The sequence below is a fragment of the Sebastes fasciatus genome, chromosome 10, assembly GCF_043250625.1.
Source record: "Sebastes fasciatus isolate fSebFas1 chromosome 10, fSebFas1.pri, whole genome shotgun sequence".
Taxonomy (NCBI): Eukaryota; Metazoa; Chordata; class Actinopteri; order Perciformes; family Sebastidae; genus Sebastes; species Sebastes fasciatus.
The window spans coordinates 18,761,084-18,781,960 of NC_133804.1; the positions used below are offsets into that span (position 1 = coordinate 18,761,084).

Consider the following 20,877-nt stretch of genomic DNA (forward strand, 5'->3'; position numbering starts at 1 on the left):
ACCCCTCAGCCCCGATAGACTTCAGAAGTCACTTCTGCCGGGGCCCAACATTTCCGCACCAGTTAATAAAGAGGAAATGAATTGTATCAGTGTTGCTGTCTTTGCTCATAGTGAATAGGAAATTATCATAGAGATGGGCATTGGTGCCTTCACACACTGAATTACATAGAGGGCGAGCCTGTTTCTCTCCGTCACGCACACACACAAACGCAGTAGCTTGAAATAAACTGCAGGGTGAAATTGGCTATAGTGATGTCATCGTGAGAGTGGTGGCGGTGGTAATAAGCCAGGAAGCTCTGGCAAATTTATCCCTCAATTTTACAAACACCCCGAACATGTGGGTGACATTTTTTTCCGCAAACTTCCTGTCCCTCCACGCCTTCCCCGGGCTCCGCTAAGACACGTCGACATTAGAGTCAATACTAGATGCCAGGCAGAAGAAATGTGACGTACCCTTGCCTCTTTGTGGGTGTTTGTCGTGTTAGAGGAGGATGAAACAACTGACATAAAGAGGATGGCACCCCGGGACAAACAATATATACAAGTGTCCTCAGGGCCTGACAGGCACACAGAATCAAAGGCGTGGGGGTGTTAATGTCTGATAGTTAGCGCTCTAGGCTAAACAGCATAAAAGACATTGAGGTCAATGGGTTGCTGGCAGTCTCTGGAGCAAAGTAGTTGCGTGGCTATTTTCACCGTCTCCTCCTCTGTGGACTGTTGTAACCACTGGAGCATTCTCTTCATCATCACAGACAGAACACAATCAGCGAACCTACTTTCTGCTTCTGCCCTTTTATTTTATTATAATTATATATTTTTTTCCTGTTGAGACTGTTTAGAAACCGAAGAGGAGCTGTTAGACTCGCCACCCAAGAAATGAAAGCAGTGTTGAAGACACTAAAGGAGGTTGATTGCCTTGTGATGAAAACTACTTACAATATATTTAGATCAAATCTAAAACAATGACTGTGAACTAAGACAAATACAGTATATATAATTAACAGGATTGAAACAAATTATTTTAAGACTAGGTATGGCCAATTCTTTAAGAGCATGTATGCATTTTGTCAGTATACAGCCCGTTCACATGAAAAGTCGTATGAATGACACGATAATGCACAAGGCATTTAGCGTGCAATACCTTTCCTGCTTTTGGCGTGTTATTTGTACGCCATGTAGTCTGTACTGACTGCAATATAAACGCATCTGCATCTAGTGATGTAGAATAAAAAATGGGCACTTATGGCAGGCGAGAGGTGGAGTGGATTGATCAAACAAACCAACCCTGTCTCCCACAAAATGATGTTCCCATACAACAAAACTGCATAACCAAAATACGTTTCGAGGGAAACATATTTTCTCCCGGATTATGGTCACAGTTTTAAACACGTGATTAACGTTGTGAATTGAAACTAAAAACAAAAAGAAAACGCAACAAAACTTCTTAGGTTCAAGCAACAGAACTACTTGATTAGGTTTAGTAAAAAAAAACATCAAGTTTGGCTTAAAATGATTTAAAAACAAAATGAAAATGCAATAAATGAATATGTTTCACACGCAACACAAACAGCGGTCTCCTGGGGGGAAAGCCTGGTGTTTGTTGGACCCATCCAACTCCCCTTTCTGCCCACCAGTAATGGACTTTCTTGCTTGTTATACCCGTTATTATTTAATGCAATTTTATGCAACGTAATTTCATTAGCAATCGCTTGATATACTGCATTACTTGCTCTGCACGTTGCTCGTTGTACTACTTCACTCGCTGCGGCCCTCCGCGGACTTAAAAAGGTGTTTGTGATACATAAAAGACATAATCTGCAACAAAATACATTTCCTTCCAAACGTAATTGAGAATGCAGTTTAGTTGTATGGGAATGTACGTTTTAGGAGACAGGGCTGAACAAACACAACTTTTAACCAGGAGACCAGTGTTCAAGACTGGTGTTTTGTAAGTTATGTTAGTGATGTTTGTGAGGTGTTTTCCGTACTAATGTTACGTTGTTTCCATACGTATTTTACTTAGTTATGTACTTGTTTTAAAGTGACAGTAGGCAGTATATTTTTGGCATCATTGGGTAAAAATTCCATAATAACCTTTCAGCATATTGTAATTCAAGTGTTGTGAGAGATAACTAGACTTCTACACCTCCTCATGGCTCTGTTTTCAGGCTTTAAAAAATCTAGCTCGTGACGGGAGAAAAAGAGGCACATGATTTTTTTTCAGGTTACCTGTGTCATGTACTACTGTCACGATATAGCGACCGTTTTATGAAAATAACTTTTTTTAATCATATTTGCTCCAATCTGGCCTACTTCAGCTTTAAGCCCAACCATGATGTTTTTCCTAAACCTACCTAAGTGGTTTTGTTGCCTCAACCTAACTACGGACATTACCGTAGTTTCGTTGTCGTACAAATGACCCGCAGAATGTCCGTGTAATGTTGTGCTCTTTATACGCCTTCCTGTGAGACCAGGTTGCAGTATATAAGCAGATTGTAACTGGGGCTGCTGTGGCTCAGACGAAGAGCGAGTCGTCCACCAATCGAATGGTCTGCGGTTCGATCCCTGGCTCCTCTAGTCCACATGAGAAGTGTCCTTGGGCAAGATTAACCCCAAATTGCTCCTGAAGGCTGTGCCATCGGTGTGTGAATGAGTATTTAGATCAGATCCTGATGGGCAGAATGGCACCCTGTATGGTAGCCTCTTCACCATGTGAATGGGTGAATGCTGAGAGTCTCGACAGTCTAGAAAGGTGCTATATAAATGCAAGTCCATTTACCATAACTGAATACCAACTAAATTCTAATTACATTCAGTTATAATTGCATTTGTACTTACATAATTTAAAAATGTTATAGTATTGAATAAGATCACCAGACGTCTTTATTGTGTGCAGTTAATTGTGTCAATAGCATTGTGTGATACAACTGGCTGCAACGTCAATTAATTGTGTTTATGTAAGGGGAACCGTTTTTATGATGAGCCAGCCTTATGGTTATTTGGTCTGAGAGTGAAACCGTAATGAATGGGTTGCATCACTTAGAGTGCTGATACAAACAGCAGCAGAATGAGGCTTTTTTTTCTACCTGGAGTAAATTGAACAGTTTGCCTATTTTAAGTATCAAAACTTCATAAACTTTGAAACATGTTCCCGTTTTATCATATTATTTACGGGCTAAACTAAAACACCTATTTTGCTTATGTTTCAGCTACTGCCATTTCACACACACACACACACCCCGCCATGTCTATCTGTCTCTCTCACTGTTGGGAACGCTAGTTGACAATGCCTGCACTCAACACACCCCAAATGAAGTGCGCAGTGACAGCAACATTAACACAAGCCACTGAGCACCTCTGTGATTTTAGCGGGAGCGTATCTGTCAGCGGGGCCTGGAGGAGTAAAAGGCATATATCTGAACTTTCAACAGCTGGTGTTTGGGTGGAGGATTGTGACAGTCAACATCAAAACAGTGAAAAGTAAAGCTTTGATTTATTGAATGTGCCGCTTGGGTCTGCTTTCATGTTTGCCACTGATACATTATATGACTTTTCTCCTAGCTTTCAGGAACATGGCGTCGCGGATGAATTAAACATGTTAAGCAGGAACAGGTCTTTCTCTGAAAGCCTTACCCTTTTCATGATAACCCCTTTTTAGACATTCAACGGACTTATCACAGCGTATAAATAGGACAGAATTCATTATTCAGGGGAGGTTTCGGTGAAAAATTAATAGTTGTCCCCGGAGGAGGGTTCTGTGGCGCTCCGGAAAAAGGAAAACCTTTAAAGTGTACATGCACAGAGGGATCTGTAAAGAGTCTGCCCCTCATGTTAAAACCTTTACCATGCTACACTACACCCTGATAATGCAAATATAAGTTTGCTCAGCACTAATGACTGTGACTAATACCGTACACAGTCTGCATTCATGCCTAAGCTGTCCTCAAAATATTTTGAAGATGGGGGAAGAAAAGGAAACAGAAAAAGGGATTGCACAGAGTGTCTGCTCCTGACACTGACACCTCATATAGATTACACGTTTTCAGGATTGCCTAGTAGGACAAAACACGGGGACTTGAGCTGTTGACATCTGAAGAGAGACTGAATGATTTCACTTCACTGTACAATAAACACACACCCTAGGAAAAGAAAAAAAAAAACACAACAAAAACTGTACAGCAGGTTCCTCCTCTGAGCTCTGTCATATAAGAGATTACAATTTCCACCATGCCCAGATCACTCATGCACTGAAATCTCGCCGCCGCTGGTGCTGAGTGGTTTTCAGCCTGCCAGTTATCCGTTGAAAGATGGGCTCCACGATGCCTTTGTATCCACTTCCTATCTGCCCGGCCACGGAGGCAATAACAGTAATGTATGGCTAAGGGAAAACAGAGCTAATCATCAATGACTGCAAGATATATAGCATATGCAGTGGCACCTTGTTTATTACCCTCTCCTCTCCTCCTGCTGAATCCATCGGCTGTACGCAGACAGGGCTGCCAGATCCGAGAGCTTCTTCAATGTTAATTTGATTCATTCTTGTTTTCCATAATAATTGGGGGCAATGGGTCAGCGTGATGAATTTGCTTGTTACATGACACAGGATGTAGTGTGGCTGTCGCTGTACAATTTGCCTCTCTAGTCTCTCCTCCATCATGTGAAGCCTCATTCTTATTAGCTATTATCTGGAAGCATCCATTTGTTGTTGTAGCAACAGGTTCTCCTTTTCTTTGCTCGGAATCAGCTTTTAATTTAAAGCTGCAGTGGCTAGACATGGAGCAAATATGATTAAAAAAAAAGTTATTTTTATAAAACGGTCACCTGCATGAGACAGGTGATCTGAAAAAATGCCTGTGCCTCTGTGTCCTCCGGTTCTCCTAATGGCATCTGCAAGATTTCACAGAGTGGAGGAAAACAACCAATCAGAGCCGAGCTGGAGCCTTGCCGTCTCAGAGCAGCTGTCAATCACTCACAAACTCCGATCAAACGGTCAAACTAGGCAGCGCTGATCAAATATGAATCAATATTGTGTTACTGTAATGCCTATCTCTCGCCCTAAATGTTTTCAGAAACATCTTGTAGTGTACTGTTTAGCTGTAAAATGAGAAAGTTTGTGACCCAGCAGCCATGTTGAGATCAGTTGAGGAAATACCAAGCACCACCAGCCGGAGCACAGCCAATAGGAACGCTCTCACTGAAATGACCTATGATTGGCCAAAGTCACCCGTCACTGGTTTTGCCTGAAAACAGAGCGATGAGGAGGTGCAGAAGTCTAGTTTTCTCTCAGAGCACTTGAATTACAATATGCTGAAAGGTTATTATGGAATTTTTACCCAAAGATGCCAAAAACGTTCTACTTACTGAAGCTTTAATTTTAAAAAGGGAAGCCAAGCGTGTTGCAAGTGACATTTACATTTTTAGATCAAAGTACTTTCCTTAAAAAAAATCCCGATTGATTAGATAGTATTTCTGCTGGAACAATCCAATCTTTCTTGCAAATATCAAACAGCTTTGTCAGGTCCCACTTAATCAGCCTATTTCCCCTTTTCTTTCTCAATCCCTCTAAAAAAAAAAAAAAAAAAAAAAGATTCCACTTCCTTTTCAGTCGGCTCTCTTTTATTTTCATTTCACAGACCCTCGCATTATCTACACAATATGGAAATGTTCCGACATTCATCCATGTGCAATGAATTTTAAGGTGGATTCACATTTTTTAATCTTATAAATATGCATTTATGTATTGCTTCCTTGTCGGCGACGGCGCACCTACAGCGTATCCACAGCATCGTCCGGCGTTTTTGCACGACTCACAAAGAAGAAGAATGAATGGCTGCTCTTGTGTGAGAGATTTAAAAAAGAGAGCACTGGTGTGTGTGTGTGTGTGTGTGTGTGTGTGTGTGTGTGTGTGTGTGTGTGTGTGTGCGTGTGTGCGTGTGTGTGTGTGTGTGTTTGTGTGTTTGAGCATGTCTTGTGTTTGTGTTTCTACCCCCCATAGAAACCGTGAGTCCCTCCTCCTCCGTGTGTCATTGTGTTGATGAGTGCTGATTGCAGATTGTTATGGTGTTTGCACCTCTCATCTATCTGGCCCACGCTGGGTATTTGGCCAGGCCTGATTGTGTTGATGTTGACACCGGCATCTCGTCCTCGGGTGGGGAGGCCCAATAGTAGTCCAGGCATAATGAAGGAGACGTAATCAACCAATGTCACACACACAAAAAAAGTCAAGTGTCACGAAGAAAGCTTGTTTCTGCTCTCTACCTTCCCCAAACTGTGCTCTCTGTTGATGGAAATCACACAATTGCTGTTCTCGCTTTTTTGTAAACATTTTATGCTGAGGCGATATGAAAATCAGAGGTGTTTTTTCCTCCCTTCTGACAACAAAGGTGGACTCGAGATAAAGGAATTAACATTAAATTAAGTCTGTACATTGTGCCGCTGTTGTATATTCTCCGAGGAGAAATGGGCGCTTCAACCTACAACATACTTTTAATCAATGGTAACAAAAAGAAAGCGCTTTGGCACCGGGTTGTTCAAGGGATCCTTTCTCTCTTTGTGCACTTTGTCCTCTCTCTGTGCTTTGTTATTTGTTTTGGTGTTCTAATCTCAGCCAAGTCAATAATATTCTTTGTTGTTTGAAATTGTGTGTCGAGGAACAAAAAGGCCTCCTCCTTTTTGTTGAAAGTACCTGTCTGTGACTTTTCACTCTCTCTCAGACTCCCAGATAAAGTAATCATTAAATGTTGTTTTCTGCCTGCAATTACTTTCAGTTACAATGGGTCAAACACTAGGAAAGCAAACGGGGTCGAGAGCAGACAAGGCTAGATGGATTACAGGCGAGGAACTGTATAGGTCCCACAAGTGCTGATAAATACGTATGTGGCTCGGAGACTCGCCCGTGTTCAGCGGCGTCTCAGTAAATGCATCAAAAGTAATTAGTCTAGAGTATATATGGACAACCCCGCTCGCCTCTTATCTGCGTCACATTGTCTCCTTCAAAAAAAGGCCATTCATTGCATCTGGCACTATTTGTCTGAAATGGTAAGAAAAAAAAAAAGAGGAGCAATGGTTTTGCCATTTCTTATATCTCACTTTGTATCGCTGCTGCTGCACACAATTGTTCTGAAATTTATGTTTCTGTGGAAAAATCCACTCGGCTATTATCACTGGTAGCTCATTACCATTCACTGGCATGCAGTTCTCAGAGCATGTGATAGCTGATGAGAATGGCTATTAGATATTTCTATTGTTTCATTTCACATTCTGTAATAAAATCCTGCTAATAAAATTTGACAGTAGCTGTCTACCCCACACATCCTCCTTATAGATCTTAATACATGTCAGCCTCCTACATGGCACCGCTGACCTCTGCGGCACGCTTGATATCTGCCTTCCAAAGATCACGCCAGGTTTTATTGCTACAATGGAATATTTACTTCCTCCTCCACGCCCTTGTCAGCGGTGACAATGACAGCTCTTATTGCCTTCGCCAGGGATTATACTGTACCCCCTCCTGATAAAAGTAAAGAAAACCAAATAGCATTTGAGTCGTGACGTGCAAGGGAAAGTTAATTCTCAGCCTCATTGCCATAGAGACGAGCTTTTTCCAGAGAAGTCATGGACCTTGTCTCCGAGCCTGCATATTCTTATTTCATCTAAAGTAATGTATATGCAGGACTTCTGAGTATTTCAAATAGTTTTCAGAATTCTTGCGAGCTTTGCAATATCTCGAGTAGAATCCTGAATTTTAAGTTAGCTGTCTAGTATTTGTAATTCTGTGAAAGTGAGACATTGAGTCTCTCCTTCAAATGATGATTGCCGGAGTTGTGATGAAAGTAATGGCATCTTTCTTCTCAGTGCAACACCAAGGGGTTTTAATAGCGCTATTATTATTAATGACCCTCCATTTGCTTATCCAGATTTGTACGTTTGGAGTGGGTATAAGGCCCAGTGAAGTGATAAAGTCTTGGTAATTACAAACCCAATTATTTCTACTGTGATTCTATTTGTTTGAAAGAATCTTCCATATTCTTGTGTTTCTGTCTTTTTGGTCTCCCTCCAGACATGAGACACGTGCTTGTGTGTCTCTTTTCCTTTCACTCTCGGTCTCATCTCATCCCCTATCACACAAGAACACATTATATGATAATGATAATATTTTTGGCATGATAGCTGTAGTACTTGTAGTACTCCAGGAGGGTTTTTTACTCGGTCTAATATCTAATACAGCTCATTATAAGCCTCTTTGCATTTTGTCTTTTATTTTCTGGCACCATTAAACCTGTTTTAATTGACACTGAGAGGGGCAGAGCTGTAGGTGATAATGCTTTGGGTGACGAAAAGTTTAGGCCGTCAATCGATTAAAATATTTAAACGCCATTAATCGCATGATTGTCCGTGATTAATCGTGATTAATCGCAAATTAATCGCACATTTTTCGTCTGTTCAAAATGTATCTTAAAGGGAGATTTGTCAAGTATTTAATACTCTTATCAACATGGGAGTGGGCAAATATGCTTGCTTTATGCAAATGTATGTATATTTTTATTACTGGAAATCAATTAGCAACACATAATAATAACAAATATTGTCCAGAAACCCTCAAAGGTACTGCATTTAGCATAAAAAAAATGCAAACTCAAGCCCAACAGGCAACAACAGCTGACAGTGTGTCAGTGTGCTGACTTGACTATGACTTGCCCTAAACTGCATGTGATATCATAAAGTGGGCATGTCTGTAAAGGGGAGACTCGTGGGTACCCATAGAACCCATTTACATTCACATATCTTGAGGTCAGAGGTCAGGGGACCCCTTTGAAAATGGCCATGCCAGTTTTTCCTCGCCAAAATTAAGCCAATTTTGGAGCGTTATTTAGCTTCCTTCCCGACAAGCTAGTATGACATGGTACCAATGGATTCCTTTTCTTTTGTAGTTTCATATGACAACAGTATCTTCACAGCTTTAAAACTGAGCCTGTTACAACCCCCGAAATAGCGATTGCATTAATGCGTTAATGAAATTAGTTGCGCCGAGACGATTTTGGGTTAACGTGTTATTATCTCGTTAACTTTGACAGCCCTACTTCATTTCCCTGTTATATTCTGGAATATGTAGCAAACATGTGACACATAACACAAAAATCTAATTTATATAACACCACGACTCTACATTCTCACATGGAGGACGTCTGCAACAAGTGATAAAGCTTTCATATGACATATACGTGAGCTTGATGAATGTAAGTTCCAGGCTAAAAGAATGAAAAGACTGCACCAATTAACACCGCAGAATGAGTCAGAGGCGTACCAGTCCACCTTCCTGATGGCTGTTTGAGGAATTTAATGTCCTAGATGCATGCAATTATCCTTTTAATTAGCAATAATGAGTTTGTGCATGCTGAAATAATAAGTCGAACCGTGATATGTGTGCAGGCCTTAATGTGAAGCTCATCAAGATGTAACTAGCTCTGTCAGTAAATATCATCAACTGTCATGTTAAATATCTCATGCTATTGTACTGAGGAGCCGGCTAATATGCTTCCTGGCTCTGTGCGTGTGTGTCTGCCTGTCAGAACTTGTGTTTGCATTAGTGGATTTCATGGCCATTAGAGAACAAAATAAGTGAGATTGAAAGCATACCAGTTTAATAAAAAGGTAAAACATACATAATGCATACCAAAGTGTCCACATTCCAGATATGTGGTTGGTAAGGCAGCACTCGAACAACCCAATGGGATTGAGCCTTGCACTGTTTATCATAGCTGAATCAAATCAGTACATTACCTCGGTGCCAAAATGTAACCAATTATGTTTATATTACCGACTGCGTACAGTATAACCTCGCCATCAGCATGCAGCATCACGGGTCTGAACATCTGAATTACTGCTTATTATTTCAGCATTACAACCTGTATTAATATCCAAAATATACACACAACACATGTAACCAGAATAATCTCACGTTCACACTGCTACAGAGGATTGCAGTGGAGACGCTGGTGTGCCATGCACGGCAGTTAATTGTTTTAAATTAGAACATGAATTTGTTCTCTGGGATGGTTCAGCATCAGAGCTGCACTTAAAGGGACATTACCATCGATGAATCACCTGCACGCCAGCTGGTTGGAATATTACAGAATGTGTTTGCACACGGGCCGGATACAACGAGTTGAACATATGTACACTATAATACAATAGATGTGGAATTTTTAGAGGGAGGTTTTGTGAAGAAAACTGGCTCAGAAGGGCTTTTATTCAGCTTTTAGTTTAGCTTTCAGCATTAGATTGAAAGATGTTTATGATGCTTGTGTTACAACAATACAAACTAAAATATGGATAAGAAAGCAATAAAAGTCTCAAAATGTTTTATAGGGCTGCTAAATTGGACTGGATTGCAAAATATGCATGCATTCAAGTTACAGTTTTTTGCAATTGATGAAACAGTTTCTGAAACAAGGGCTCTCTGTCGAAACTATACACACAAATAATAAAATATCTTAAGTAAACACTTCATTCAAAACTGCTGTATATTCTAAAAATGCCATTTTGCGTCACAACTTAACACACAAATACCAATAATTAGCTTTTTCTACATGACAACTGCACACTGTTGTGCTAACTATAAAACTCCCGTTTCTATAAAACTCTTCATTGGTAGCATGCTGTAAATAGACTATGAACACAAATGCTATGGGGGAACAAACAAATGTGTTCTCAATACTCATAACAGTATCAGACACAATTACTTTAACCGAAGACGACATAAACATAATTACTGTACCTGTACTGTAAACAAAATACAGTATATTGCAATTAGAGTCCTCTTATTCTCTTTCCAAAATTAGCCTCCATTGTTGTGCACACCAAAGAGCAAACCTGCATCCTATTTATAGAGATCAAGCTCTTACTTCTAAGTGATCTAATTGGTTACAGGTGTTTTCACAGGTGCATTCTGGGTGCAGGTGATTGATGATATTTCAATGGCAGTGTTTAGCAAACAACACACACAGGCTTTTAATCTTGAATGATGTGTCTAATGTAGATAACTGTGTGTAGTTCTGCAGACAATGTGCTTATGGCTTTTTCATTAGGGGCCCCTTTTTCTATCAGTGAGTTTACTGACGACCCCTGACTAAGTGACATATGTTATGGATATTTTTTGTATTATATTCAATTTATGACAATAACAGTACGAGCAACTGATAAACTGTGCATTTAGGGTCAAATAATGAACTCAATAATTGCAGGAAGTTTGTGTAAAACAAGCGATTTGGATCAATTTTGAGCAAATGATTTCCGATATTCCTTATGTATAGGAAGTTTTAATACAATTCTTTGTCTATATTGTGTTTTTTTTTTATTTTTAACAATCATTTATCAAACTTAATATGCTTCTTTTTTTAACAAATTCAGTGTTTTCTTTTCCCTGACGCTTGGCCATTGTTCTATCAGCTCTTTGGTTGTTTTAACTGTGTTCTTCTCTAATGCAGGACAAGGCTGTTTAGCAAAGAGGGAATATAACTTGTGTTCAGGTCTTCACTGTGCCCTAACCCTGTTCATATCTTAAATAATAATCCAAACTTTAAAAATTTGAATTTAATTTTGTTTTCTTCACAGAAATGAATGAAATGTTGAAATATATGCCAACTGTATTTAAAAAAAAAAAAAAAAAGTTGTCTTACACCCTTAAAATCAAGAAGGACTCGTAACCCCCCATAAAGCTTTGGCAACCCCTAGTGGGGGTCGGGACCCCCAGGTTGGGAACCATGGTTTAGCATACCTGGTCAACAGATTGGGTACATGAGTTATTGGTTTCAATAATGTTGCCTCAAGTTATCCGTTTTTGTGACTTTGCAATTGCAAAAAAGAAAATGTTTTTGTTCAACCCTCTTGTATTTTCCCTTACCAAAAAGAAGTTTATTCAAGTGTGCTTTTAGTATACTTCTTTTAAACTTTAAATGAGAGAGTATACTTTCAGTTTACTTTTTATGTACTTATCAGAGATATACTTAACAAACGTATACATAAGTATACTTGTCAGTACACAAGTATACAGAAAGGTCTTAGTATACTTGGCTTATAGGCCTACAGAAAGGTATGGCTTGTAGTTGTGCTTACTTTTTGATAGAGTAGCCTATTAAAGTGTGTGAGATGTTAAGTACTCACATTATAGAGTGAGTCCAGTCGAATTCTAAGTTGTTTTTTTCATTCAGTGCAAAAAGAAAACATTTTCCGGTTACCTTTTGCGTGCCGCGCAGCATTCTCTTACCTCTCTCTTACACATGTCCAATGTTTATACAAGCTGTAATGTGTGACCGCACGGATGGAAGGTCAGCTGAAGGTGGATGCAGCGGTGTTCGATCCACGGCTGGCCAAAAGATGTGTTGATGTTGCAGAACAAGACCGCTGTAGGCTACCATGGTATTGACCTTGCATACGGCAACATCAGATCAACTAGAAAACCTAGAACCTGTGACACTGCGGGGTGTCTGGAAATTCACAACAAGACCATTGAAAAATACATTACCTCATGACAAGGCAGTCAAATGAGCCTGCGGGCTGTTTTGAATGGAAACATGAATTGAATGTAATTCCTGGAGTCGACAGCAGTCAGTTAATCGGGGTGATTGCGGGTGAATTTGTGTTAGATGTTCAGTCAAGTCGAGTTTAGAGTAACTAAACAGGTATCACAGTTTTGTTTCACCACTGCTCAGTGAAGATGAATCGTCTCAAATGAGAACAGTAGGTCTGATCCGAGCCACGCTGTCTATCACCCCCAATTGTTTGCCATTATCCCCACTTGTCTGCCATTCAAATTTCCTTGAAGGGAACGTGGTAAAGAATGTTCTCGGCATCAGGGGATCCGTGGCGTCAGTGATGTGTGATTCCTCCCGAAAGCTCCGCGGGGTACAGTTGTTTCCCCTGAATACAAAAGACAGCGGCATCACAAGCAGGCTGCGGCATACCTCTAGCTGACGAAAGCAGCCAGAGCTGTCAGCGACATCACTCACGCCCGTGCTCCCACCCTCCCAAACCCTGCCACCGCCTCTCCAAACTACCCCGCCGGAATAGAAAATAGTACAGGCCCATGTCTTTTTTGGAAGGGCTGGATGTGAAATATTGCATACAGAATTCAGAGGCACTGGAGGCTGTTGAAACAGAGCCGCTGTGAGTTCAAGCTGTGTGAAGTCACGGAGCCGCAGACTTCCCTTTCATTTGTAAAGTACGCCACGTTAAAGACAGCTTCACCTCTGGCTGCACTGATCATTTAAAGTTGAGGAGGGAGATCTGACAGAGGTTCACTTTAGTGCGTTTCTCTTATAGAACATTTATTTGTGAGTCAGGGGTGCATGCTTGTGGAATAAGAAGTTCATGCTAATAGCATTACCTCATCAAAAATGACAGTACCCTGAGAAGGCATTACCGACAGCAGAGAGAGAGATTGAGTCAGGGCACGGCCCGAGACTTGGCTCGGCCCTATTGTGCTAGCTCAGAGAATGAGAGAGCAGCATCCATTTTTGCCTTAATGAAGTTAGTGACCCTCTGAAAGGTGACACATTTACCGCCCAGGGGATTTATACACTCCTGCTCCAAGGCTCCAGTTCAATATGGAGAGGACAGATTTGACTCCACGTGGGCACTCCAAATATATCCTCACAATTTATACCAGGCGATTCATTTTCAGACACTGCTCTTATAATTAAAGTTGACGCTGGGGTGCTATTCAATCTGCAGTCGCACGGAAATGCAAAAAAAAAAAATGTGTGCATTGGGCCGTTACACAACAATTTGAGATAGTTTTGGGAGGCTATCACTAACGTATAGAGTAGCCTAATAAGAATATTCATTTTGTAGGAAACAATAAACAAGGTGGCGAGAAGATGTGCAGATGTTTGCGGAATAGGATTACACAGAGCATGCAGATCAGCGTGGAGGAAATAGTCGTCCCTGTGTACTGGGGTCTAAGACCGCTTAATTATTTACAGCACCCTTACTTATGCAAATATGCTAAATAATTTCTACATGACAGCTTGAAGCTGAGGCCTAGAGGAGCTATGTGATGTTTGAATGAGGGACCCCTCTCTCCTTTGCATGGCCTAGGAAACATAACACCGCAGGCTCCTGGTTGCCTTGGTGCGCGCTGTTTTACATTCTAATTATCTGGCTTGACAGGCTTTATTGCTGAGGCTCAATGCTGAGGCCTCATCCCAGACTCATTCCACATGTGATGTCAGTGCCGGGATAATGAGATAAGATAGTTTGAGTGCTTAGCCTTGCCCAGTCGCCTCCTCTTTCCCCTTTTTTTTCCTCCCCTTTCCTTGCATGCAACCTAAATGCTGCCACAATTAACCACGTGTATTAATTGTACCTGAATACGCTAAAGACGCCCACAGCAGCTCTCCGTGTTTGAGTTTTCTTATTTGACCAGATTTATTTTGGATTGTGGAAGATCAGATAGGGTTTAAGGTGTGCCACATTGACAGTGATTAAAATAAACAATGCTTTGTTAAGGTGTTCATTAAATATTTAACACAGTAAAGCCAATCCGAGACACAAACAGCAAGACATTTTTTTTTTCCGAACTCTAATTAAGCTACAGGGAATTCCTTGCATGTTGTAGGTAAACAGACAGAGTCATGGGAATACCGATGGAAATTAAATGCTCGGCTGGTGTTTTTCTCATTACAAGATGAAATGAAACATTTATCACTGACTTTCATTCCGTTAAAAGGCTGACATTTTGTGGGTCAACCGCTAGATAAGGGCGACAACTTTCTTCTATTTACATTAGGATTTATGAGTTCACGCTGGGCTTTTACAGCTGCACGCTCTGTATGTCCTGACCTGTTGGAATAACTATGTTGTTTTCTTCTTTCTCTCCTTTTTTTTTTTTTTACAGCCATCGAGGTGAACCTACAGAAAGCCTTGGCTGAGGCCTCTGAGACCTGTACCCAGGAGTGTCTGATACTGGGCCACTCCGACAGCTGCTGGATGCCCCCAGCCCTGGCCCAGTTCCAGGGTCCTGGCAGCAACAGCCCCACCTCCACCCCCATCACCACCGCCATCACCGGCTCAATGCCCTCTTTTGGCTTCCAGCAGAGCTGCGCCCGGGGAGCCAAAGCTAACATGGTCAGCATGGGGGTCATGGATGGTCGCCATACCCTGGGCCGGTCCGTGCCCAAAAGAGACGACCTGGACAAAGGGATCAACCGGCCGCAGTTCTACAACACCCTGGATAGACACTGCAGTAAGAAGGAGGACCCCATCAAGGTCATCCCCCTGGCGAGCTTCTCCTCCCCCGGGCAGCAGACGTCCACCGGAGGGGGCAGCGGCTCTTTCTTACACGAGCACCAGTTGTAAGAGTGAAAGACAGATCCTCATCCGCCCTGACATACATGTGACTCAACCCATAGACGGCTTGTTGTCAGTGACTTTATGATCAGTGTGTATGCGTGGAGGTATGCATCATTTGAATATAACTTTGACCAGCTCCAGCTCCGTTTGACTAATGAAGACATCTGAGAACGGATCCCATCGTGATGATGATGTTGTTCAGACAAAATCACATGGGATCAGTCTGACAGCTAAAGCGTTCGCGAAAGGAAATGGAAGTCTTAACATAGCGGGCCCGTGTATAATAAATAAAGGTAGTTCTATACCAAAGTAGATCAATCACAGAAAGAAAAAAAAACAATTTTGCTTTCAGTTCAGTGATGTTTGCTTAGTGATAAGAAAGGGCGATGTACGCTTTAAGCCCCTTTGGTCCCAGCTTAGTGGAATTGTGTCCTAAAAAGACCATTTCTTTCTTTGCAAATACTTTGTGTTGCGCGAGCTAAATCAGGCTAAATGTTAATTATGAGCCGTTTCTGTTCAAGTTCTAGTGAAGTATTGCTCTGTATAACACGCAGCACAAACTCCTTTGGTGGTGGAAGATGTTTCTTTTGTCTCGCCTGAACGTGTTTCAGAAGTCTATTTTGGTCAGGGGACTGCAGAAGGATAAAAAAAAATAAAAAAAAAGTCTACAAAGCATAACTAGGCCAATGGTAGACAACACCGGTAATCTTTTGCATTCTACATTTTCACCGTGGACCAGCACACAAAATATAACACACATACACACACAAGATGTTTTCCATACGGTGGTTGCTCCATCTCTGCCAACTCTATTAAGAAAACATTCACTCCTTGCATTATCTCGGCAGCTTAGCCTTGAAAGGCGCCGACAGAGGTGTTTTCGTACCCTTTATTTCCTTCCCTTTGTTTCTATTTCTCACATTTTGCTGCTCAGAAACACACAGTAACAACAGCCATGGAGCCAATTATGAAATCCTCGGTCTAATTACTTTGATGTGTGATCTCAGTGGCGACCCTCGTTGTGGTTAGGAATGGCTCTCTTGGCTAGCCAGAAACACGCTCTGCATGTGCGGAGGCAATGAAAAGGTGACAAGCTCTGAAATAACAGCTTTGAATTTGCTCCTTTTCTTCCCATCGTATCATTAATAACACCTTTTGTTCTTGCTATTAATTACTATTGTGTGTTTTTATACAACTCAGTTTGAATGCAAATTTTCTATTATCGGTTTTTACTATGTGTCGACACTGGAATAATAGACCAGGGTGCAAGAATTTCTGCAGGGCCCCGAGTCAAACTAAATTATTGATGTTAATGTTATTTTCGCAGTTATCATACGGATAGGCATTGGCACTATTTGAAAGGACCTCCCTGCGGGCTGCCCCCTCGCCACGGTTTCATCATACATGCACTGCATCACTGCCTGTGTGTGTAAACTGTACTGATGATGATAACTACTTGAGACTAACTTGCTGCTCTAACAGATTGGGTGCAGTATAATCTATTGCTACAGCAATAAGTGACTTTGCTGATATCCATTTTTCTCTCCAATAACACCCAAGCCAGGTGTCTACATCATCAGGTATATGATTCATGCGATTCATTTTCCCGTACCATCTTGCAAATTGGGAACAGGCCTAAATCTATAATGCAATGTGGCGTCCTCGAGGGAAGGCGCGAGGCAAATTGTGTTTGCATGCTCTTAGCCACCACACCTATTCTCTCTGATACTTGGGGGTCAGGACTCTTATCATTATAAAGAGGATTTATCTGAGAGTCAGTGAAATGATCACTTAAAGGAGCGGGGTGTCAAGGACACGGAAGAGGAGCAATTCAATTTCACCTTCAGTCAATTAGGAAAATGAATTCAATTCAAAACAAGCAACTTAAATAAATCCTCCTATAAACATCCCTCGCTGAAAATGTCCCAGGTTGGGAATCCAATTTCAGCTCATTTACTGATGCTTTTTTGATACACTTTTTCATCTCATTTCATTGTTATAGCACGGACAGATGTATAAACAATACATATTTAATCAAACGGAGCACATATCAAAGGGAACATACATCATGATGTCACGGAAAAATTGGATTTTATCACTCTGACAAATGCAAATCCAACACTTGTTTTTTTATCCAAATGTTGCCTAAAAAAAACAACAAAAAAGTCTTTTCAGTCTCTGTTTACAATTATGTGAATAAGTAGGGCAAAGAAATTCCTGGTTGGATCTTTTTCATACAAAAATATATCTGGAAAAATAACAATTGGGTTTTAAAGAAACTTTCAAGTACAGACATTATCTGCTGCTGGAGTGTTAAAAATAAATATGACACAGGAATTGGTTCTCTCCCTCAGAATATCCATGAAATATATACGGGATAATACACTGTCACACTGTAATAAAAAAAATGTGATTGTTTGAAATAATTGATCCAATCACATGTGTACATTAAGCACAATATTACCTGTGACATCTGTAACCCTCACTGTGTTTTAACATACATAACTCCCGTGTAATGTTAATGTCGCAGCAGCTACATTAATTGAACGACGACTTCTAGAGGGAATAGTATAATAACTGCATGAATGTACATCTGTAGGATGTTGCTTTTGATACCTACATGACTTTTTTTGTCTACTGCAGTCCTGTTTTGTTTTACTATTTGCCCTTCTAGAGGTAAGACTAGTGGTGTGGTGTTTATTTATTTCTCAAACAAAAGAGCATACCATATGAATGTGTATTTTTAATTTTAATTTTTTTTATTTTTTGGGGTTGGGGGATGAGGCTCCCCTGAGTAAGTAGTGTCACTCTGTGTCAAAGGTCTTCATCGTTCACAAAACACACAGTGAAATAAACAAAACGTGGAGGGTGTTTGCATGATTCTGCTCTCACTGTTATTTTCCTATTTTTCTAATTCCCTCTGCCCTAAAGGTAAACATAGTATACATAAAACTGAGCATCGCTTTTTTTTATTTTCAGAATTTTTCTATTCCAAATGTGCGTCATGATTACCAAACTTGTCATAATTTGCATGAACTGTTTGGACCTCCACAAGGCGTTTTTTAACACTTGACTATGTAGTTCATGCATCCATCGTTAGATTCAGTGTCAGTATTTGGTGTTTACTGCTCTACCTGTTTGTCTGTCTTATGGAACAAAAACAAATGTTAAAACGGTGTACACATTCAAAACTTTGTGAAGTATGCGTACCACTTATGCCTCTACGTACACACAAATATCTATACTGTCAGGATTTTAAACTGTACATAGCAGTACCCCTAAGAACTAGTAATAATAGTTACAAACTGGAAAGACACATACAGTAAAGACTACAGGCTGAATACTGGAATTTGGTATGTTGATAAAAAGGAAAAAGGGAAAACATAAGAAGTGATGAGATGACAATCTCCTCTTGTAATGTAAATGGCTACATATGCATAATATTGATGAGAGTGTGTTTGAATGTGTTTATAGGTGATCTTGTGTGTGTGAGGGAGAAAGTCTCCTTGCATGTATGAGCGTGTGTGTGTGTGTGTGTGTGTGTGTGTGTGTGTGCACATATGTGTGTACTGGCATGCAACTTGCCAGAATATTTTATGTACACAAATGTATCTTGTACAAAAACTATATCAAAATATGATATAAGACTTAAGTATATGCTTGTAAATTAGTCATCAGTTTGTCCGGTGGAGTTTTGCTTTGAGAGAAGGCTTCAATGCTTGCCAGCGAATCTGTATTGGTCAGTTAAAGCTATACAGTCCGTGTTGTCATGCCTTTGTAAGATATCCCATTTGAATCTATGAAAAAAATGACCTTCCATATGGTGAAATGATTTTTCTTGTCATTGAATTTTACTTGAGCCATTAAATATTGAGTCCTCAAAGTATGCACGCATCACGCTTGTCCTTCACTTTACATTGTTGTTTGATTAGGTTTTTCTGAGAGCATTGTCGTATCCGTGATAGATGTGACATGAGAGCATACTGTCACTGTATTCCAATTATGGCAATTACAAGCTAATGATATAAGACCCATCAAATTGACATGGCATTTCACCTTCATCATTTCAGGAAATGAATGCCGCGGGGGGAAACAACTCAACTTACGACATGTGTATATTTATGGGAAAAGGAAGAAAAAAATAACCCTTATTAAACACGGTAAGGAGCACAAACACCATCGAGAGTAAGCTCAAGAAGGGTTTTACTTTTACACTTCCAACAACAGCAGCTTTCTTACACAATATGTACATTTTGGGTTAGATATTTTAAAATATTAAAATTGTAATTGATAAATACAAAATGTTATAATTACAGCAAAGAAAACATTAGTGATTTTGTTAGCCTCTACTGTATGTTTGAGGGAAATACCCCACTCTGCCACTCGGGGCACAACTGAACCTGGAGTTGGTGGTTTTGGATATTGCCACATTCACAGAAAACCACATGAAACCTTGAATTTCCCTAAAAGTTGCACTCAATAGTACGTATATATGTAAGTGTTTGAAATGCAAACAATCATAGATGTCTCAAGTCCATCATTCGAGGTAGCAAAATTTACATTAAAACTGCAATACCTGATTTTTTTTGGGCCGGCAGAAAAAGAATCTCTTAAGGTATATTACAAGGACATTCCATGTGTCATGAGAACGCCTTTTAGCCTTTTCGCAAGTCATTTTTACGCCACGCAACAAAACTACGGTAACGTCCGCAAGGTTTAGGGAACAAAACTACTTAGTAAGGTTTAGGAAAAGAAGTATGGAAAACACGTCACAAACGTCAATACGAAACATGTAACAAATGTCACTAACGGAACTTCAGAATAACTCAACAACACAAATCCTGTGTTTGCCATTCACCTCCCGTCCCACCCACAAAAGAAGCTGTCTTTCTTGCCTTTTATTCTACGTCACTAGCTCTGAGCGTGGCATATTTACACAGATGTGTTTACACTGCAGTCAATTCAGAGTACTTGGCGTACAAATAACACACCACACACGGAATTACTTGCGAATTGCCAACACATTCTCATCCCAACTCATCACATAACGCAGCTTTGTCGCGCCCCTTGGCGTCACTTTATTTTTGGGATCAAAACCACTATAGTTAGGTTTAGGAAAGAACTACATGGTTGGGCTTAAAACTGCTACATTTGTATGGTGAAAATGGCACTGAACATGGCGAACAGGGGACACGAACGAACAGCTGATTGTAACATAACGCACGGGAAACAAACAGCGGTTTCCTGAATGACAGCCTTGTGTTTGCTGGTCCCATCTACCTCCCCTCCCGCCTGCCCTGCGTGTCTCTTTTTCGCTCTTTAAACTACGTCACCACACTCCCAGCGCACTTTCTCGGAGCGTTTACTGTTGCCGAGGATGGGTTTACATTATACTTAACGGAACGGCAGTACCAGCGCTAAAGGGTGCCTTGTGCGCCGGTACCGAACGGCGACAGTCGTGGCAAAGCCTTGGTATTTGACGCTCTGGAAATGAGAACGGGCTGGAATTACTGTGTCATTCATATG

The 20,877-nt window shown here is 40.7% G+C and overlaps 1 protein-coding gene across 2 annotated transcripts in view; it reads left to right on the forward strand.

The window, feature by feature from the left end:
* Nucleotides 1-15,357, forward strand: part of pcdh11 (protocadherin 11) — a 140,345-nt gene extending 124,988 nt beyond the window's left edge. For both annotated transcript variants that reach the window (XM_074648709.1, XM_074648710.1), the window contains one exon: nucleotides 14,897-15,357. In XM_074648709.1, coding sequence (XP_074504810.1) covers nucleotides 14,897-15,357 — 461 coding nt within the window. The remainder of the gene's footprint in view (nucleotides 1-14,896) is intronic.
* The last annotated feature ends 5,520 nt before the right edge of the window (nucleotides 15,358-20,877 follow it).